The sequence below is a fragment of the Balaenoptera acutorostrata genome, chromosome 20 (assembly GCF_949987535.1).
Source record: "Balaenoptera acutorostrata chromosome 20, mBalAcu1.1, whole genome shotgun sequence".
Classification (NCBI taxonomy): domain Eukaryota; kingdom Metazoa; phylum Chordata; class Mammalia; order Artiodactyla; family Balaenopteridae; genus Balaenoptera; species Balaenoptera acutorostrata.
In genome coordinates, this window is record NC_080083.1 from 25,645,972 (window position 1) to 25,668,758 (window position 22,787).

The 22,787-nt window shown below is 36.3% G+C and overlaps 1 protein-coding gene across 4 annotated transcripts in view; it reads left to right on the top strand.

Annotated features, from left to right (window-relative positions):
- TRIM37 (tripartite motif containing 37) overlaps positions 1 to 22,787 on the top strand; it is a 121,162-nt gene that overhangs the window by 12,722 nt on the left and 85,653 nt on the right. For 3 of the 4 annotated variants that reach the window (XM_057535974.1, XM_057535973.1, XM_057535975.1), the window contains exons 3-9: positions 342 to 382; positions 2,303 to 2,419; positions 4,353 to 4,440; positions 5,852 to 5,974; positions 8,006 to 8,129; positions 8,997 to 9,064; positions 19,294 to 19,418. In XM_057535974.1, coding sequence (XP_057391957.1) covers positions 342 to 382; positions 2,303 to 2,419; positions 4,353 to 4,440; positions 5,852 to 5,974; positions 8,006 to 8,129; positions 8,997 to 9,064; positions 19,294 to 19,418 — 686 coding nt within the window. The remainder of the gene's footprint in view (positions 1 to 341; positions 383 to 2,302; positions 2,420 to 4,352; positions 4,441 to 5,851; positions 5,975 to 8,005; positions 8,130 to 8,996; positions 9,065 to 19,293; positions 19,419 to 22,787) is intronic. The other variant, XM_057535976.1, reaches the window with a different exon arrangement.

Genomic DNA, 22,787 nt, shown 5'->3' on the forward strand with positions numbered 1-22,787 from the left:
CATCATAGTGGCTTATTTTGGGGGGGTGGTAGTAACAATATCATTATTATTTTTGTGCAGATTATTTACACCTTCCCTGTGAGATCCAGAGTCCTAGGATCACTTTCTTACCTGTGAGAGAATAGCTTCTTAATAATTATTTTGGAATGAGTTCTGTGCCTTTGAAAATTTATTCCTGTCACGATGATAATGAGACAGATTGCTTGCTATTCTATAAGTATCTCTATAATTAATGCAGGCACTAGAGAGTTAAACTCATTAAATTTGGTATGTAAGGTTTCAGTATGTACAAATTAGTGGTGTTATCTGCAATCAAAATCTAATTTTTTTTGCCTCCTTAGCGCTGGCTGACAGAGCAGAGAGCTCAATGTCCTCATTGCCGGTAAGTGTTTTACTGTGATTATTTGTGAATTTGGAAAGTAGTAAGGTGATGGGGTCGGCGTGTGTCCTAATACTCATAACATTCTTTCTGCAACTTGCCACATTTCTACTCTTTGCAAATACAGTTGAAAAGAAAATACGCAATCTATCTAGATAAAGAAATGCAGACTGATTTACCTGACTTCAAATTATGTAGAATACATTACATTGTTTACCTTCTTTTGGAAAATCATTGTGTAACTTCTTAACTTACCTTTTATAACTAAAAAAAAAATAAAGTTTCTGTTAAAAAAAAAATCCAGATAGTAATAAAAAGGCTTCTGATTCTGATACCCGACTTGATTTTTTCATGATTTAACACTTTCAGAAGAAATTGTTAGTGTTAGGTTTGGGTACCTGTTCTTCTAGACATTTTTCTATATATGTACTGATGTATACATATAAATGTTTTCTTAAAAAGCACAAATGATGTAATATTACTTTGTTTTTTTTCCATGTAAAATATGGTGGTGCCTTTATTGATCATATGTACATATATGTCATTTAAAATCAGTGTTTGAATAATAATCCCCTGTAAGATTATACATTGATTTTTTTTTTTTTTTATGCTTATATTGAGAGACATTTAGGTTGTTTCCATTTTCGGTTATTTCAAATGATGCCAGATTGCATTGAAGGGAAAGGTTTTTTACCATTTTATGTTCCTAATAATAGATATTGAAAATGCTTCTTCCTCACATTCTTGCCAACACTGGGTATTACCAATCATTTTATTTTTTTGTCATTCTGCTAAGTGAAAAATGGTATCTCGTTTTTTTTTTGTTGTTTGTTTTTGTTTTTTTTAAAAATTTTTTATTTATTATTTATTTATTATGTTTATTTTTGTCTGTGTTGGGTCTTCGTTTCTGTGCTAGGTCTTTCCTCAGTTGCGGCAAGCGGGGGCCACTCTTCATCGCGGTGCGCGGGCCTCTCACTATCGCGGCCTCTCTTGTTGCGGAGCACAGGCTCCAGACGCGCAGGCTCAGTAATTGTGGCTCACGGGCCCAGTTGCTCCGCGGCATGTGGGATCCTCCCAGACCAGGGCTCGAACCCGTGTCCCCTGCACTGGCAGGCAGACTCCCAACCACTGCGCCACCAGGGAAGCCCTGGTATCTCGTTTTTAATCTACTTTTTTAAAAAATGATTGAAACTGAACATCTATTAAAACATTTTTAGCCGTTTATAATTTCTTTTTTTCTTAAACTACTTCACATCTTTTGCCCATTTTTCTTCATGTACTGTTCACATTTTTCATACTGACTTTTAAGAAGATCAGCAGTATCAAATAGAACTTTCTGTGTGATGGAAATGTTCTATAGCCTTGCTGTCAGCTGTGGCAGTTGAGCACTTGAAGTAAGCCTAGTATAACTATAATGAAATTTTCTTTTTTTTAACTAATTTGAATTTTTAATTTAAATAGTCACATATGAGTAGTGGCTGTCATTTTGGAGAGTATAGCTTTAGACTAAGGAATTAAGAATTCAGTCTGTAATCTGAATTGCTAATTTTTTTATTCAGTTTTTTTTGTAAATGATACATTATTGTAAAAATAAGTTACAAACCATACTTTTCATTGTGTCTTTGTTACTATTTTGATAGTAATATGGTATGAATATGATTGTGAGCCCTATTTTGAGGAGTGTTTATTTTTTCTTGATTTATAATTTCCTTTTTTTTTTCCAGCTTTGTTGAGGTATAATTGACAGAATTGTAAAGTATTTAAAGTATAAAATGTGATAGTTTGATACACATATACATTGTGAAAGGATTCCCCCCATTGAGTTAACACATTTGTCACCTCAGTATTTACCTTTGAAATGTGTTTTAGAAAATGATCTCAAATTCCTGACTGAGAGTATATGTATGTATATTTTCTCTCCAGTGCTCCACTCCAGCTACGAGAACTAGTAAACTGTCGTTGGGCAGAAGAAGTAACACAGCAGCTTGATACTCTTCAACTCTGCAGTCTCACCAAACATGAAGAAAATGAAAAGGACAAGTATGTCCTTAGTTTCTTTGTTCAGGTGTTTCATAGATTGTGCCACATAGTATTTTAATGACATTATTGAAAGTTTAAGCTTCGTAGGTGAACACTAAGACAATTTTCTTCTGGCATGGCGTGGGTGTCTCTATTTGGAAAAACCCTTCTAACTCTCACTTCTTTTATTAAAGCCTCTCATAAAAGATTAGAACTGCCACAATTTGCTAATTACTAATCTCTCTTCTTTGCTTCTTGATGCCTACTGGCCCCCCCTTGGGTTTGCTAAAAAGGTGCCTGTATATAAGCCATTGATTAATAATGGTTCTGATAAATTTCCTATATTGTAAAAGCTATATTCTATATTTGGTAGTGTGGAAATCATGCTAAATGAGACAGTATCTAATATGCTGTTTCTTCATGCTTTATTAATTTCCTATTGGTTATTCAGATTACTTATAAATGAGAAATATAAAATGTCGACCTATTTAGGTATTTTCTGTAAGCTCAGTGTGATTTATCAGTGAAAAGCTTTTTAAAATTGCAACAGTGTGTCCCCTTTATAGGCAAGAGAAACAATTTTTTAAATTGTGGCAAAAGAAACATAATATTTACTATCTTAACCATTTTTAAGTATACAGGTCAGTAGTGTTAAGTGTATGCACGTTGTTGTACAGCAAATCTCCAGAATTTTTTCATTTTGCAAATCTGAAGCTCTCAATTCATTAAACAATAATTTCCTATTTCCCACCATTTTACTTTCTGTTCCTATTTTCTCCCATTCCATAGATTGCCCTTTTTCTCTGTTTGTTGTGTCCTTTAATGTACAGAAGTTGTTAATTTTGATATAGTCCAATTTATCTATTTTTACTTTTGTTGTGTGTGCTTTTGGTGTCATGTCCAAGAAATCATTGCCAAATCCAGTATCATGAAGCTTTTCCCCTGTGTTTTCTTTTAAGAGTTTTATCATTTTAGGTCTTATGTTTAGGTCTTTGATCTATTTTAAGTTACTTTTTTAATATGGTATAAGTTAAAGGTATTTAACTTAAAGGTATTTAACTACTAGGGCTGCCATAACAATACCACAGGCTGGGTGGCTTAAACAACAAAATTTATTTTCTTATGGTTTCGGAGGCTGGTAGTCCAAGGTCAGGGTATTGTCAGGATTGGTTTCTGGTGAGGCCTCTCTCCTTGACAAGGATATAGCTACTTCTCACTCCATCCTCACGTGGCCTTTCCTATGTGAGTGCACACTCCTGCTGTCTCTTTCTCTTCTTGTAAGGACACCAGTTCTATTGGGTAGGCCTCCACCCCTGTGATTTCATTTAACCTTCATTACCTCCTTAAAGGCCCTAACTCCAAATACAATTACATTAGGGCTTCAACGTAGGAATTTGGGGGCACACAATTCAATTAATAACCATGTCCAACTTTATTCTTTTGCTTGTGGTTATTCAGTTTAAGGGAAAACTTTTTAAAATTGAATTGTTCATTTCTAATGAGGATCTGGTATTGTGCAATTAATCACCTGTGTCTTGGTTATTGTTGACTTTGGTCACATGTAGAAAAAGTGTGCATGCATACATGCTCATGTAGGCATGGACACATAATCTGATTTGCCCATAATGTAGTAATAGGATAGAATTTAACATCTATACAGTTTCTCAGAAATGATGTTATCTTTGTACTTTAAATAGAAACTAGTCTGCATTTTTCATGTGATTTTAAAGTCCTTATAGATGGATGAAAACAATACTTAAAAAAAAATTGTCTCTACATGTAATTGTTCAGCTTAATTCACAGAAGCCATGGAGTACATTTTATATTTCCTGAGATATAGTCATTTAAAATTGACTGACCTGTTTGCCCAAACTTAGGAATTTGTTGCGGTAACTATGTTCCAGTTTTTAAATTTATTTAATTTATAACTGTACTTTTTTTTCATAATGTATAGATGTGAAAATCACCATGAAAAACTTAGTGTATTTTGCTGGACTTGTAAGAAGTGTATCTGCCATCAGTGTGCACTTTGGGGAGGAATGGTAAGCGGAACAAATTCAGCATATTATTTTTAATTAGAATGTAGAAAGCACTGAAATATTTGTTTGATTTAGATAGAAAGTAATATCATTTTACTCTGTTTATAGAATGAAAATTATATGTATCTGCTTTATAGCAGAAGGTATTGTACCTTCTCTTATTCCAGAGAAACTTCTTTTTTTTTTTTCCATCTTTATTGGAGTATAATTGCTTTACAATGGTGTGTTAGTTTCTGCTTTATAACAAAGTGAATCAGTTATACATATACATATGTTCCTATATCTCTTCCCTCTTGCGTCTCCCTCCCTCCCACCCTCCCTATCCCACCCCTCTAGGTGGTCACAAAGCACCGAGCTGATCTCCCTGTGCTATGCGGCTGCTTCCCACTAGCTATCTATTTTACGTTTGATAGTGTACATATGTCCATGCCACTCTCTCACTTTGTCACAGCTTACCCTTCCCCCTCCCCATATCCTCAAGTCCATTCTCTAGTAGGTTTGTGTCTTTATTCCCGTCTTACCCCTACGTTCTTCATGACCTTTTTTTTTTTTTCTTTTGTTGGGGATTTTGATGTATGATGTGCATCCCTTACATAAATACTTTATTTTAATTGAAAACCTGTAAAATGTCTACTCATATCAGTTGATCTGATATCCTGGCTGTGATTTCCAATTTTAGTTTCTTTAAAATGGAACAAAAACTTTATAGACATTTGTGAAACAATATGAATGCAGACATCTAGTTCTTAGGATTTTTTTTTTTTTTTAATCTTTCTTCCTCAAGTACCTTTCTAATTTATTCATTTGTGCTAGAGACTGGGGGTTCAGAGATGAACATGGCAGATATCAAACAACTAAATCTGTACTTAATTACTGTTGTGATAAATATTAGGAATAATTATACAGTGCTGATGAGAGTGAATAACCACGGGACCCGACCCTGAGTTAAGCTCCAAAGGATTGAGTAGGAGTTAAGTGGGTGGAGAATTTGGACAGGGTGGATGAAAGAGAATTATTTTTGAATAAGGCGTTTCTTTTGCAAAGGGCTGTGGGAAGAGGTTTGAGGTCATGGAAGAAGGCTAGTACTGACAAAAAGAAGAGTGACAAATAAGGTTGTCAGGTGGTTTGGGCCATTATTAAGGATTTTGCTTCTTTCTAATGAGTGAAGACTTCTAGATAAGTAAACATTTTGCTAAAGTCCATTATCTAAAATCTTGAAGGATTTCCTATATGGGTGAAGCGATTTTAAGCAAACTCTGGGCTGTTTTAACAAAGTAAAGGCAGCCAAAAGATAAAATTCATTTGACATTATTTACCAGTTTATTAGTATCCATTAGTATCCATGTTAAGGAAGGAATGTAAATGCAGATGAGATATATGAAAATGTTCAAAAACTACTCATTACTTTAAATAGCATGGTGGACATACCTTTAAACCTTTGGCGGAAATTTATGAGCAGCATGTTACTAAAGTGAATGAAGAGGTAGCCAAACTTCGTCGGCGTCTCATGGAACTGATCAGCTTAGTTCAAGAAGTGGTAAGACTACTACTAAAAGATCATTATCCCTTTTATAGTCTATAATATATATTTTTTATAATATAAATCAATCAGATGTTGAACTCAAGATTTGAAATTTTGATAAGATATAATTGTTCTCACCAACTTCAAACTAGCTGAGGAATTTGCATCCAAACCCCTTGTCTGTTCTGAAGTTGGAGCCAGAGAATTGCCTCCTCTTATGCAGAAATAGAGAATCAGTGAATGAGTTAAATAAGCCTGTTTGTTACATAGTCAGTAATTGACTCCTAAACAGAATCAGTATTGACTTTTACAGTCATTAAGTCATTCATTCTTTGGGAGAGTTTCTGCTACGAGGGAATGAACTATTTCTGATGTCCTGAATTAAAACTGAAGAATTCAGAGTAATATTTAACACTACTCTTTAGATACTGTACGGGTCAAAGAGCTCTGGTGAGCTATTTACCATTTGTAATATTATTTCTATGGGAAAATGTAATAAGCATCAAACATTTAAGTACTAAATATACTTTTGGAATATATTTTGTTTCAAGTTACCAGAATGACAGTTATTCCTGAGGTTTGCAGACCATTCCTAACTCAAGATGTTGTCTTTATTTTACTCATGTAGGAATCAAGATCGAGATCATCATTTATAACATTCTTTATACAGAAAATAATGTTGTTTTTTTTTTTTTTTTTAAAGGGCAGTTTTTTTAATATGGATACATGGGAGCCATTTTTTTTTAAAGTGTTTTATTTATTTATGGCTGTTTTGGGTCTTCGTTTCTGTGCGAGGGCTTTCTCTAGTTGTGGCATGCGGGGGCCACTCTTCATTGCGGTGCGCGGGCCTCTCACTATCGCGGCCTCTCTTGTTGTGGAGCACAGGCTCCAGAAGCGCAGGCTCAGTAATTGTGGCTCACGGGCCCAGTTGCTCCGCGGCATGTGGGATCTTCCCAGACCAGGGCTCGAACCCGTGTCCCCTGCATTATTGGCAGGCAGATTCTCAACCACTGCGCCACCAGGGAAGCCCCGAAAATAATGTTTTTGAGTTACATGTATGCTACACAAACTCATTTTGGAATATAAACAAGTTGGATGGCTTCTATTTGGCCTTCGTTTAGTTACCTTTTTTTCTATTATTTTCTCTTGACAGCCTTTTAATTTGGGCATTAGGGAGGTTCTAGTTTGAGATTTTCACTGTTTGTGCTTATAATAATAGTAAGTATAGGAAAGATTGCTTTTTATTTTTGGTAGTATGCTATTAAAAAAACTATGTACTCTGCAATCTTTAAAAACCCTATTTTTTTCTTTCTTTGTTTGGTTCTGAAAAATATTTAAAACTTTGTAAATTGGAGTAGATGTGGTTTTTCCAATTTTTCATTTGTTTTAGAGTTTTGTGTGATGTGAACTGGCTTTAGTATAATTTTTTGGGTTTGAACAGTGGTTTCCTATATGATTGGGGCTTTGAGTATGTGTTTTGTATGTGTTACCTAGAACAGTTTTTTTGTAATTACATATCTTTCTGTTTAACTGTTAAAATATTGTGTACTTTATTATGCTTTAATTGTTTAAGAATTTTTTTCTGAGTTTCAGGAATTCAACTGACTTTAAGAATAATTGCAGTGATTGCATTAATGTCTATTTACTTCCATTTAAAAAATTCTTCAATTAAAATTTTTTTTTATATAAATTTATTTTTGGCTGCATTGGGTCTTTATTGCTGTGCATGGGCCGTCTCGAGTTGCGGCGAGCAGCTACTCTTCATTACGGTGTGCGGGCTTCTCATTGCAATGGCTTCTCTTGTTGCGGAGCACAGGCTCTAGGCGCGCAGGCTTCACTAGTTGTGGCACGCAGGCTGAGTAGTTGTGGCTCGCGGGCTCCAGAGCACAGGTTCAGTAGTTGTGGCGCACGGGCTTAGTTGCTCCGTGGCATGTGGGATCTTCCCGGACTAGGGATCAAACCCATGTCCCCTGCATTGGCAGGCGGTTTCATAATCACTGCACCACCAGAGGAGTCCTAAAATTTTTTTACCTGTTTATCTTCTAGGAAAGAAATGTCGAAGCTGTAAGAAATGCAAAAGATGAGCGTGTTCGGGAAATTAGAAATGCAGTGGAGATGATGATTGCACGGTTAGACACACAGCTGAAGAATAAGCTTATAACACTGATGGGTGAGTTTTTCTATGCTGCTTGTGTACATGGTGCTTTGAACCTCCTTGAGGTTCAGTGGTTGGTGAGTTATTATAGGCTAGGAAAAGATTGCTTTAAAAAATAGAAGTTCTACCTGTTAATTGTTCCTCTGTATCAATTAACATTACATCAAATTGATATAACTTCTGCTAACTTCATGGGATATGCTTCCAGCTCTTCAGACTTTGTGATTTGCAAAGTAGGTGGTCTGATTTGGCAAGCGTGCCTATCTTTTTTTTTGTTTTGTTTTGTTTTTGTGTCATGTAAAACATTTTCTTTCTTCCTTCTCTATAATAATAATTTCTGTAACAATAATTCCTTTATCCCTCTGTGTTTCCAACTTCTTTGAGACTGTTTTCCTCTCTGGACATTCTTTTTTACAGGTTCCTATTATGTTCAAAGCACATACCTCTTGCTGACATTTAATATAAACAAATGGCCCACTTACTACCTTCTTCTTTTTAGGCTGCATTTAAATTTGGGGGGAAGAATTATTTTAGAATAGTTGATTGATTAAAAATGTTAGTTTTCTATAGCTTTATATTCCTTTAGAAGAAGCAGTAATGTTAATTTCATTACAAAGTATACTGTCACTGTATATTTCTTAGAAGTATTTAATAGACCTGCATTGTCCTTTGTCTGTAACTGTAGTTAGGGTTGGTTCTGAAATCCTCTTGTCAAAGCTACTATAATTAAAACTCTGGAAAAATTTTTTAGGGTAGCTGTAATGAAGAAGTTTTGCTTACTTGAGATTGATTCCTTGTTATTGAATATGTTCAATGAAATTTAATTTCATTCTTGAACCAGTAAGAAGCCTGAGTGTTGGTCTTCTGCTGTTTTTTAAATAGGTCAGAAGACATCTCTGACACAAGAAACAGAACTGTTGGAATCCTTACTTCAGGAAGTAGAGCACCAGGTGATGAAATATTAAATGAAATGAGATAAAGTCTTTATCCTTTTTCTGTTCATGTACTTTAAAAGTTTTTTGGTTTTTTGTTTTTTGACAGATTATATAAGATCAAAAGATCTGGGGATCTGTGTGCTATACTAGGGATTTTTATGAAATAGGAATCAGCTGATTCAAGGTTTCTCCATCATGTATGGGAACTAGATAAAATAATACTAATTTTGTTTTTGCAAAAAACAATTATTTTTACTGGGAATAATAGCCAATAGGAATCTGTAAATCTTTAAAAGATTAAAATCTTCTGACATTGTGACTTAAGTGGTGACTTCGAGATAGAATATTATTGCCAATTACTTACACATAATGATTCTTAGGGTAAAATTAGCATTTTTATTTATTAAGGAAATTTTTATTACATACCAAATAGATAGCAGGCATTGCTTTAGGTGCTTTGGAACACGACAGTGGACACAATGGCAAAAAAATCCTCAAAGAGTTTATAATTTAGATTCAGGGTAGGTGGGGATAAAGTACATAGTGAATGAATAAATAAAATGTATAGTGTCACATAAATATTTGATAATTTTTTCTGTCTAGAATTTGGTTTTTGGAATTCTCGAATTCCTCTCTATGCCTGATACACAGCTGTCTCATGCAGTTGTTCTCTTAATTATCATCCTGGGGATCCCCTTCATTTCTTTCTTGGGTTGAATCCCATGTTTCCTGATTTCCATGGCTTCCATGCTCTTGATGTACACGTTTGTTTTGGTATCACACTTCCTCTGTGGCTTTCATGGAAGGGTAATCAGAATAAATTTTTCGAGACTGCATGTCTGAAAATGTTTTTATTCAATCTTTACATTTGGTTGATAGTTTGGCTGTTAGAGTTCAGTACATAAGTATTTATATATTCTTGTTTCTCTCTTCAGTATTTTTTTGACCGTGCTGCATGGCTTGTGGGATCTCAGTTCCCCAACCAGAGCCCTCAGTGGTGAAAGCTCGGAGTCCTAACCACTGGACTGCCAGGGAATTCCCCAGTATTCCCATTCTTAATTGTGCATATTGTTCTCCTAGTCCAGAGATTTTATTTTATCCCTTCCAGAGAATAAACTAGCAGCCTTCTGCTGGAGTGATAGGACAAATTTAAACCAGCTATAAGTGGAGTAGGGGTGGGATCTGGGGTCTGTGCACTTTTTTTTTCTTTTAACAGCTTTATTGAAGGATAACTGACAAAAAATAAGCTGCATGTATTTAAAGTGTGTAATTTGGTAAGGTTTGACAAATGTATACACCTGTGAAACCATCACCATAGTCAAAGTAGTGACTTTTTTCCCCCAGAATTTTTTGTGCCTCTTTATAAATTCTCCTTCTGCTTCTCCCAACACTTCCCTCTCTAGGCAACCCCCTATCTCCTTTCTGTCATTGTAGATAATTTTGCCTTTTCTAGCATTTTATGTAATTGGAATCATACACATTATATACTTGTTTTATGTCTGACTTCTTTTACTTAGCAGAATTATTTTGCAGTTCATTCATATATCAATAGTTGTTTCCTTTTTAGTTGCTGAGTAGTATTCCATTGCATGTATATACCACTATTTGTTTTTCCATTCAACTGTTTATGGTCATTTGGTTTGCTTTCTGGTTTTGGGTTTTACAAATAAAGTGGCAGTGAGCATTCATTTACAAATCTATACATGGACATATATTTCCTTTTCTCTTGGGTCCTCCTAAGATAGAATGGTAGATACATGATTAGGTTTTCAATAAATGCTGTCTGTTTTCCCAAAGAGATTGTACCATTTATATTTCCATCAGTAGTCTTTGAGAGTGCCAGTTCCTCCACATCCTTGCTAACACATGATATAGTCAATCTTTAATTTTAGCTGTTCTCATAAGAGTGTAATAATATTTCATTATGATTTTAATTTGCATTTGCCTTATACCTAATGATGCTAAGCATCCTTTCTTGAACTTATTTGCCATCCATATATCTTCTTTGTTGAGGTGTCTGTTCAAATCTTTTTCTTTGTTGTTGTTCAGATCTTTTGCCCATCATTTTATTGACTTGTTTGTTTTCTTACTGAGTTTTGAGAGTTCTTTATAAAAAAAATGGACAGAAGTCCTTTATTAGATAGGTACTTTGCAAAGATTTTCTTCAAGTCTATGGCTTGTCTTTTCATTCTCTTGAAAGTGTCTTTTAAAAGGAAGTTTTTAAATTTTGATGAAGTGTAAGTTATCAATTTGTTCTTTTGCTGTCATAGCTAAGAAATCTTTACCTAACCCAAGGTGACAAAGATTTTCTCCTGTGTTTCCTTCTAGAAGTTTTGTAGTGTTAGGTTTTATATTTAGGCATATGATCCATTTTGATCCTTTTTTTAAAAAATTTATTTATTTAGCTGCACCAGGTCTTAGTTGTGGTATTCAGGATCTTTTAGTTGTGGCATGAAGGATATAGTTCCCTGACCAGGGATCGAACCCAGGCTCCCTGCATTGGGAGTGCGGAGTCTTAACCACTGGACCACCAGGGAAGTCCCTGGTCCATTTTTGTATGTGAGGTATGGATCCAAGGTAGTGTTTTTGTTTTTGTTTTTTATATATGGCTATCTAGTTGTTCCAGCACCATTTGTTGAAGACTAGCCTTTCTTCAATGAATTGCCTTTGCATCTTTTTCAAAACTTAGTCCATAAACACATTGTCTATTGATTTATTTTATGTCACTACTGCACTGTTTTGATCATTGTTGCTTTATAATAAAAGGCAGTGTTAGCTCTCCAACTTTGCTCTTCCTTTTTTTAGAGTTGTTTTTTGTTATTCCAGATCCTTTGCATCTTCATATGAACTTTAGAATCAGCTTATTAATTTCTGCCAAAAAAAGTTTTGGGGTTTTGATTAGAATTACATTGTATCTATAGATAATTTAGGGAGATGTGACATTTTAGCAATACTGAGTCTTCATTTCATGAAGAAGACTTTATTTCAGCAGTATTTTGTAGCTTTCAAGGTACAAGTTTTTCACATCTTTTGTCAGATTTATTCAGTATTTCAGAATTTTTGATATCATAATAAAGGATGTTTTTTAAAAATTCCAATTTCTGACTTGTATCTATACAATTGATTTTTGTATATTGATCTTGTATCCTGCAATTTTGCTAAATTCATTTATTAGTTCTAGTGGCTATCTTGTAGATTCATTGGATTGCCTGCAGATAGTCATGTCATCTCTGAATAAAGACAGATTTCCTTCCTTCCTTCCTTCCTTCCTTCCTTCCTTCCTTCCTTCCTCCCTCCCTCCCTCCCTTCCTTCCTCCTTCCCTACCTCCTCCTTTCCCCCTTCCCCCCTTCCCCTCTTCCTCCCTTCCTTCCTCCTTTCCTTCCTTTCCTGTCTTTCTGTGTTTCTATTTATTTATTTATTTGGCTGCCGGGTCTTAGTTGCAGCACACGGGATCTTCAGTTGCGGCATGTGAACTCTTAGTTGCGGCATGTGGGATTTAGTTCCCTGACCAGGGATTGAACCCGGGCTGCCTGCATTTGGAGCGCGGAGTCTTAGCCGGTGGACTACCATGGAAGTCCAAGACAGATTTTTTTCTGATCTGTCTGCCTTTTATTTCTTTTTTTTTTTTAATATATAAATTTATTTATTTATTTATATTTTATTTTTGGCTGTGTTGGGTCTTCGTTTCTGTGCGAGGGCTTTCTCCAGTTGTGGCGAGCGGGGGCCCCTCTTCATCGCGGTGCGCGGGCCTCTCACCGTTGCGACCTCTCCCGTTGCGGAGCACAGACTCAGTAGTTGTGGCTCACGGGCTTAGTCGCTCCGCAGCATGTGGGATCTTCCCAGACCAGGGCTCGAACCCGTGTCCCCTGCATTGGCAGGCAGATTCTTAACCACTGCGCCACCAGGGAAGCCCTGCCTTTTATTTCTTGTTAGGTGTTACTGCCCAGAACTTCTCGTATAATGTTGATGTAAGTATGATGTTAGCTCTGGGTTTATTGTAGATGTCCTTCATCAGGTTTAGGAATTCGTTTCTATTCCGTTTGATGAGAGTTTTCGTGAGGATTGAATGTTGGATTTTGTCAAATTGTTTTTCTGCATGTATTGAGATGATCATATGGTTTTTCTTTTTAGTTCTTAAAATAGATGAACATTTAAGAAAAATATTAAAGCAACTTTCATCCTGGGATAAAAACCCTAAGTTGATTGATGTATTGTCCTTTTAATATATTACTGGATTTGATTAACTAAAATTTTGTTTAAGATTTTTGCACTTCTGTGCATGAGGGATATTAGACTTTAGTTTTCTTTTCTCAAAGAATCGTTGTCTGGCTTTGTTATCAGAGTAATGCTGGCCTTAAAGAATGAGCTTTAAATTATGCCCTCTTCAGTATTTTGGAAGAAGTTGTGTAGAACTGATAATGTTTCTTCCTTAGATGTTTGATAGAATACACCAATGAAGCCATTAGGGCCTTGTATTCTTTGTGGAAAGAAAGAAGGAAAACAAAAAGTTATCAGTTTCTTTAATAGATACAGGGCAGTTCTTGGGACTTCCCTGGCAGTCCAGTTGTTAAGACTCTGTGCTTCCTCTGCAGGGGGCACAGGTTCATTCCCTGATCAGGGAACTAAGATCTTACATGCTGTGCAGTGCAACCAAAAAAAAAAAAAAAAAAAATTAGATATAGGGCAGTTCATATTGCCTACTACTTCTTCTTCTTCTTTTTTTTAATTAATTAATTAATTCATTTATTTTTGGCTGCATTGGGTCTTCGTTGCTGCATGCGGGCTTTCTCTAGTTGTGGCGAGTGAGGCCTACTCTTTGTTGTGGTGTGAGGGCTTCTCATTGTGGTGGCTTCTCTTGTTGCGGAGCACGGGCTTTAGGCACACGGGCTTCAGTAGTTGTGGCTCTCGGGCTCTAGAGTCCAGGCTCAGTAATTGTGGCACAGGGGCTTAGTTGCTCCACGACATGTGGGATCTTCCCAGACCAGGGCTCGAACCTGTGTCCCCTGCATTGGCAGGCGGATTCTTAACCACTGTGCCACCAGGTAAGTCCAAGGACTGTTATATTCTCTTGATGAATTGTTTCCATTATCAGTGTGAAAGACCTTCTGTTTGCTTTGAAATCTAGTTTATTTGATGTCAAAAAGCCATTTTAGCTTTCTTTTAACTAGTATTACTATGTCATATCTTATTTTGTCATTTTATTTATTTATTTATTTATTTATTTATTTTTTAAATTTATTTATTTATTTATGGCTGTGTTGGGTCTTCGCTTCCGTGCGAAGGCTTCCTCTAGTTGCGGCAAGCGGGGGCCACTCTTCATCGCGGTGCGCGGGCCTCTCACTATCGCGGCCTCCCCCGTTGCGGAGCACAGGCTCCAGACGCGCAGGCTCAGCAATTGTGGCTCACGGGCCCAGCCGCCCCGCGGCACGCGGGATCCTCCCAGACCAGGGCCCAAACCCGCGTCCCCTGCACCGGCAGGCAGACTCCCAACCACTGCGCCACCAGGGAAGCCCTGTCATTTTATTTTTAATAAATTTTTTCCTAAATATTTAAAGTGTGTGTGTCTTGTAGGCAGCATACAATTGGCTCTAGTTTTTTTAATTCAGTCTGACAATCTTTGACTTTTAACTGGGATGTTTAGTGTGTTCACTTATAAGGTGAAGTTTGAGTCTAATATCTTGCTGTTTGTTCCACCTGCTCTTTGTTCCTTGTTTTTTTTTTTGGTTATTTTTGGGTTGAGTATTTTTTTGGATTTTGTGTATTGTCATTAGTGGATGACACTGACATCAGTAATAAAAATAAATGTAAATGGGTTAAGTCGAAGTTTTTAAAATCACATGATGAACTTCTTAAGACAGATCTAGAGAATGATGAGAAATTTAAAGTGAAAATATTACTAGTGATAAAAAGGGAACAGTCTACCTTAGGAAGATAGGACAGTTATGATTTTGTGTTCCAAAAACATAAATTCATTATATATAAAACTCAGATGCTGACAGAATTATAAGATTTTCATAAAATTACTATCTTTAGTGAGTGATTAAAAATAAATTATTTTATTTAAATCTGATAAACTAATAGTTCCAACTAACAGAAGATTGTAAGAATAGAAGATCTTTGAAAAAGAAAATTGAGAGCTTTATTTAAAAGGTATATGTGGAATTCTGAATCCCAAGCTGAAGAATATATATTCTTTTTAAGTCCACATGGAACAGTTTCAACATTTTGTCACATACTAAGGTATATAGAATTCTGAAGAAATTTAAGAAACTTATATAAACAACATGTTCTGTGACCACAGTATAATTAAGATAGACATCAAAAGCAAAAACACAGTTTAAAAATTTACATATATGTATATAAGTATGCATTTAAATATATGTTAAATATCTACATAGTTCTTGAGTGAAGGAGGACATTGCCATTGAAATGATAAATTATTAAAATAGTCAGATGTAGCTAAAGGATATTTAGAAGGAAACTTTTAGTCTAAAATACAGTTTAAGAAATTATGAATAAGTGAAAAAATACACAAAAAGAACAATGGTATAGAAGCATAAAATGGAAGGAAATCACAGAGGTAGTGATGAAATAACAAGAGAGAGTGCCATGAAATAGTTGAGAGGATCAACATACCCAGTATTGGATCTTTGAAGAAATTAATTTAATAGAAGATACTCTAACAAGGTTGATTAAGAAAAATGAAGAAAATGTCCGACAGTATATTGAGAAGAAAAATGGGGCATGACTACAAATATAGTAGAAATTTAAATAATAAAAATATTTTAAAAAGTAAGTATGGATATAGCATTTACTATATACCAGGCACTATTCTATGTGCTTTACAAAAATGAGCAACTTTATTCAGGTAGAATCTACATGAAGAAGATAATTTTCCAGGAAATTGTAATTACCGAAAATGACTTAAGAAAGAATATAATTTAAACTAAGAAACATTACATAAAATATATCAAAAGACATCAAAAAACATCAGATCCAGACTAATGGAAAATTTTTACCAGATCTTTTTTTTTTTTTAGAAATTCACGTTCTTTTATTTATTTATTTATTTATTTATGACTGTGTTGAGTCTTCGTTTCTGTGCGAGGGCTTTCTCTAGTTGCGGCAGGTGGGGAACACTCTTCATCGCGGTGCGCGGGCCTCTCACCATCGTGGCCTCTCTTGTTGCGGAGCACAGGCTCCAGACGCGCAGGCTCAGTAATTGTGGCTCACGGGCCCAGTTGCTCCGTGGCATGTGGGATCTTCCCAGACCAGGGCTCGAACCGGTGTCCCCTGCATTGGCAGGCAGATTCTCAACCACTGCGCCACCAGGGAAGCCCCAGATCTTTAAATATCTGTTATCTATCATAAGCACTTTTTTTTCCTTAAAGAATACAAAATGTACCAAAGCTAACATCTCAGTCTTTGATGTAATGTTAATAACCAGTCAGCATAAGAACACTATAAGAAAACGAAATTAAAGCCCAACTCTATTACAAACATAAATACCATAATCTTAAAATACTGACAAATCAAAATTAGTAGGATACTTACTAAAACAAAACAAGAAAGCAAGACTTGGTAGGGCTAATCAAAGGAATGAAAGGAATGTTTCATTATCCGAAAAATCTCTTGATTGTAACTCAAGAGATTAAAGGGCAAAAGCACATGAACATATAAGTAGAAATGAATAGAATAATATTAATTTTTAAAATAACATTCAATTATATTTGATCCTCATTCATGGCCAAATTATTCAGCAAACTAAGAGTAAAAGGAACTACCTTAACTTTATTAAAGGTATCTATTTAAAAGTCTACCTTTGGAGGAAATAAGGTCAAGGAGGGATACACATAGTATGCATTCAATAAATATTTGAATGAAAGCTATAAATTTTGGTATTTATCATATGATACCAGTTATGTTATATTGTTATTCTTGGTGAGCTATAAGCAACTATCTTTTAAAAGACATAAACCCTGTTGTAGTGGGTTTTATGAATATCATTTGTATGGCACTTGATAGTGTATTAGTTTGCTAGGGCTTCCGTAACAAAACACCACAGACTGAGAGGCTTAAACAACAGAAATTTATTTTCTCAGTGTTCTGGAGGCTGGTAGTCCAAGATCAAAGTATTGGCAGTTTGGTTTTCCCTGAGACCTCTCTCTCCGGCTTGCAGATGGGTGCCTTATCGTTTTGTCCTCTGAAGGGCTTATCTCCAAATATAGTTACACTATGAGGTACTGGTGGTTGAGACTGGAACAAATGAGTTTGGGGTGGGGACATGATTCAGCCCATAGCAGTTTACAAAGCTGTCTCACGTACAGCTTCATGCTTGATCTAACAAACCAGCAAAGCAAGCAGCGGTAGATATTATTCCAGTTTTACACGTTAACAGACTCTGAGCCACATAATTGGTGTGTGGCAGGACTAGGACTTCAAACTGGTTGTCTTGAGTACAAAATCAGTAGTCTTTTAACTACCATGCTTATTTTGCTAAAGTTGGATTTCTCACTTTTTACCTTTGGTATAACTTAATGTTTCCTAGATTGATAGAGGTTAAGACTTTTTTCTGTGTGTTAGGTCATTACATTTCTCTGTTCCCTGGAGTGCAATTTGAGAAATCCTTGTTTGAAGGTTGTTGACTTTTAGGGGTTTGTTCATTTATATACATAATGGCTTCACTGTACCAGTCTAAAATACATTTGTAGTTGCTTAGAATTGGATTTATGCTAATATACAAGGAGAGAAAAATACATTAAAATCAAATACATTTACTCAATAACTTTACTGTTATAATGGAAATTAATAACCCTAGATTCTTAACTTTCAAACCCACTTTGAAAGAAGCTGTTGTGTTGGCCAAAAAGTGCCTTCGGTTTTTAAGTAAAACTAAAAGGCACATTTTTCATTTTCACCTAGAACTTTATTGAACAACGTATTCACCCTTTTGTTCCACTACCTTCTGCCATTTTTCAGACAACTTCATAATTCCGTCTTCTGAAAACTTTTTATCTTTTTGAGCAAAGAACTGTTCCAGGTACCTTTTACAGTTTTCCAGGGAGTTGACATTTTTTCCATTAAAAGAATTTTGTAAAGAGCTAAATACATGGAAATCTGAAGGTGCAGTGTCTGTTGAATACAGCAGATGAATCAGAACGTCCCAGCCAAGCTGTAACAGTTTTTGTCTGGTCATCAAAGAAACACTCGGACTTGCGTTATCCTGATGGAAGATTATGCGTTTTCTGTTGACGCTTTTTGTCGAGTGCTGCTTTCAGTTGGTCTAATTGGGAGCAGTACTTGTTGGAATTAATTTTTTGGTTTTCCGGAAGGAGCTCATCATAGAGGACTCCCTGCCAGTCCCACCATATACACATCACCTTCTTTGGATGAAGACCGGTCTTTGGTGTGGTTGGTGGTGGTTCATTTTGCTTGCCCCATGATCTGTTCTGTTCCACATTATTGTGCAGTATCCACTTTTCATCGCCTGTCATAATTTGTTTTAAAAACGGAATGTTTTCATTACGTTTAAGTAGAGAATCGCATGTGGAAATACAGTCAAGAAGGTTTTTTTCACTTATGTGGAACCCAAACATCAAAGCAATGAACATAACCAAGCTGGTGCAAAGGATTTTCAACACTTGATTTGGATATTTTGAGTATGTCGGCTATCTCCCACATGGTATAACGTCGATTGTTCTCAATTAATGTCTCGATTTGACCGCTATCAACTTCAACTCATCTACCCGACCGTGGAGCATTGTCCAGCGAGAAGTCTCTAGCACGAAACTTTGCAAACCACTTTTGACACATTCAATCAGTCACAGCACCTTCTCCATACGCTGCACAAATCTTTTTTTTCATTTTGGTTGCGTTTTTACCTTTCTTGAAATAATAAAGCATAATATGCCGAAAATGTGGCTTTTCTTCTTCCATCTTCAGTATTAAAATGGCTACACAAAAATTCACCAATTTTGAGAAATCTTTCTTTAAATGCACCCTGATATGACAGCTGTCGCATACAATCTAACAAAACTGTTTTGAATGAGGTTAAAGACAAGTGCTACTACAGCCATCTTACAGAAAAAACCGAACGAAACTTTTAGCCAACCCAATATTTTTCTTTATCTCAGTTTTTTCAGTATATAACCAGAATAATTTCCATTTTCCTTCTTTATTAAGGATTTTGGGGGTGCCAATGCATAGTAATTTTTTTATTCAGACAGTTCTTTTCCTCAAACAGTTGCGATCTTGTAGTAAGAGTGAGTTGATATCTAAGAGCTCAGAGATCCTCATGATGTTTCAGCAAGTTCATCGAAAGCCCATGGCGTCCTTTGTTACCACTCCTGTTCCACCAGACTTTACCAGGTATGACACATTTTTTTTTTACTTCATTTTCTTTTGAAGTTTATGTGCAAATGCGTATACTTGTTTCAAAAGCTATTGCTGACAACTAGAACTCAGGTAGTCCTCTCTGACCAATAAGGTAAGTCTTCATTTGTGAATTAACAAACCAGATACAATATGTATATTTTATTCAAGCACTGAATATTAATAAAAGGGCTGGGTATTTGCTCTTGTTAAATAGATTTGAGTCAACTAAGGATATTCATTAATATTCCAAGGCTGCCTCTTTAATAGTGTGGTCAGCCATTTCAGTTTTGAAGATACGTTTTCTGAATTACTCTATCCATCACCAGTGGAATGAAACGAGTTTTGATATAAATACCATATATGAAGATAAGGGTTTTACAGTTCAGAATAGGGTACATGGATCTCCTGTATCAGAGCCAGCAGGAGTGTTGTTCCAAAATGAAGATTCTCAGGCCTGTTCTCTGACAGTCTTTGGAGATGGTATCTAGAAAATGAATCTTGAGCACCTCAAGTAACTCTGCAGTAAAGTTTGGGTACCATTGATAGAGGTAAACTCCTATACTGATACTGCTTGCAACAGGTTATCAGGCAGGCAACTCTGCTTGACTTCTTTTTAAAAAAAAAAAAAAAATTATTTATTTATTTGACTGCGCCAGGTCTTAGTTGCCGCACGTGGGATCTTCGTTGTGGCATGTGGGATCTTCTGTTGCGGCATGTGGGGGTCTAGTTCCCTGACCAGGGATCAAACCCGGACACCCTGCATTGGGAGCGAGGAGTCTTAGCCACCAGACCACCAGGGAAGTCCCTCTGCTTGACTTCTTGAGTGTCAGTCTCTGTCACATCCAGTGATTATTTTGATTTCTTTTTTTTTTAATTTATTTATTTGCTTATCTTATTTTTTTTTTTTTGGCTGTGTTGGGTCTTCGTTGCTGCGTGCGGGCTTTCTCTAATTGCGGCGAGCGGGGACTACTCTTCGTTGCAGTGTGTGGGCTTCTCATTGTGGTAGCTTCTCTTGTGGAGCTCAGGCTCTAGGTGTGCGGCCTTCAGTTGTCATGGCACGCGGGCTCAGTAGTTGTGGCTCATGGGCTCTAGAACACAGGCTCAGTAGTTGTGGTGCACAGGCTTAGTTGCTCCGCAGCACGTGGGATCTTCCCGGACCAGGGCTTGAACCCATGTCCCCTGCACTGGCAGGCAGATTCTTAACCACTGTACCACCAGGGAAGTCCCTATTTTGATTTCTTTTTTCTTTCTAATTGCCCAAGGGACTCAGAACCCCAATTATACCTTCCTTTCACTACCTGCTTTTTTGGGTATAGATGGAAGGGACTGAAACTGGGGTTGGGATGGGGGAGGTAGGAGGCACGTCAATAAAGAAAAAACCACCAAAAATAAATAAATAAAAGTCTGATAATTAAGGAGATTTCCCTGGGAAAAGGTCACCTTAGAGCCCTCTCCCTCTCTAGTAAACCTTACTGTCTTACTGGAAAACTTGCCTTATAACTTAACTGTAATTTTTATTAGAAACTTAGCTTATGATTTGCAGTATAGAGGAAGCAGGTGTTCCATCTGTTGATTCATTGATCAGCAAAGAAAAGAGGGCCAAATAAGAAAGGCTAGGGGCTTCCCTGGTGGCGCAGTGGTTAAGAATCCGCCTGCCAGTGCAGGGGACACGGGTTTGAGCCCTGGTCAGGGAAGATCCCACGTGCTGCGGAGCAACTAAGCCTGTGCGCCACAACTACTGAGCCTGGGAGCCACAACTACTGAAGCCCGTGCACCTAGAGCCCATGCTCCACAACAAGAGAAGCCACTGCAATGAGAAGCCTGTGCACCACAACGAAGAGTAGCCCCCACTTGCGGCAACTAGAGAAAGCCCGCGTGAAGTAACGAAGACCCAACGCAGCCATAAATAAATACATACATACATACATACATAAAAAAAAGAAGAAAGAAAGGCTAGCATTTATGGACATTAAGTTACAGACCAAAGTTTAGATGTGCAAAGCAGTGGTGATTGTTTCTAAGCTTTGAGATCATGGAACTGATTACCTTATATCCCATCAGTTGATGATTTGTGATAGAGCCACAATGGCGAATAAAAGGTCATTAAACAAAGTAATGTTATTTATTAAAGGTCATCTATATGCTCAGCACTGTTGTAAGTGCTGCATAGGAGACATGGAAGAGGAAGTAATCTTACTGGATATATATTCCACATGAAATGGTAGAGAATTGTATATTAAAATTGAATATTTGTTACTTAGTTACATCAGAAATTCTGAGAAGTCAGGGTAGACTGCTGTGGTCAAGATGACTTCATAGCCTAGAAAGGAATTGTGGAAGACCTTGAAAGATACTTAGAATTTCATTAGGCAGATGAGAATAGGATATGTATACATGAACAAAAATATGGGGATGTGATAAGAGATGCTGTATTTGGAAGTCAGCAGAGAAATCATTTCAACCAGAATTTGAAGGGCTGTATTTTTGGGGCATTTAAGTCTCTCAGGGAGGACTCAAATAGCAGAAAAGTACAGTTCTCAGTCCATAAAGAGTTCTAGTTTCTGGGAGAATGGTCAAGTTGGGATGGAAAACCAGTTTTTATGTAGCTGACCAGTCTGTTTTCTCAAGGGAACAATGGATACTTATCCTGTTTTTCTTCTGTTCATTCATTAAGTCATGATGAAGTCTTTGGTCTAAAGATTTGCAAATCAGTATTTTTCAGAATACTGGGCTAGAGATGTTTTGAGGCTAGCCTCTCCATATTCCATGAAGCTTCACTGACACCATCGTGAGATGAATCCAGTCATCATAAAGACCAGAGTAGAAGAGGTATAGAAATAAAGAAAAGTTTGAGAACATAAAGCTGTGCCTTATTTGCAGGCACAGAGTGGTAACACCAGTCTGATTATAGATAACTTCTGAACAAGTGAGCATAATGTAGAGATGTTAATAAATACTTAAGGATGGTAGAATTGATAGATGGCTTAGCGGTCGTTGTGGCTTTGTGTATATATGTAAAGAATGCAAAAGAAATTTTGAGTAAATACTTCTACCAAATTACAAGAAATTTCCAGCAAATATTTGTAAATATCCATTCATTCAGTCAATATTTGAATGCCAGCTATGTTACAGGCATGTGCCAGGTACAAGTAGAGAGCACAATAGAGAGTTCTTGTTTCCTCATATTATGATTTAGTGAAAAAGATAGGTGATTGAAGCAGTAATAAAATAAAATGTGATGACTGGTGATAGGGGAAGTATATGTATCCTGTTTTAATGCTTCCCCATAGCACTAATTTATTATAATGTTATTTGTGTCTCAAAAGTTTTGGCTAAAAAATTATACATATGTAGAAGTATGTC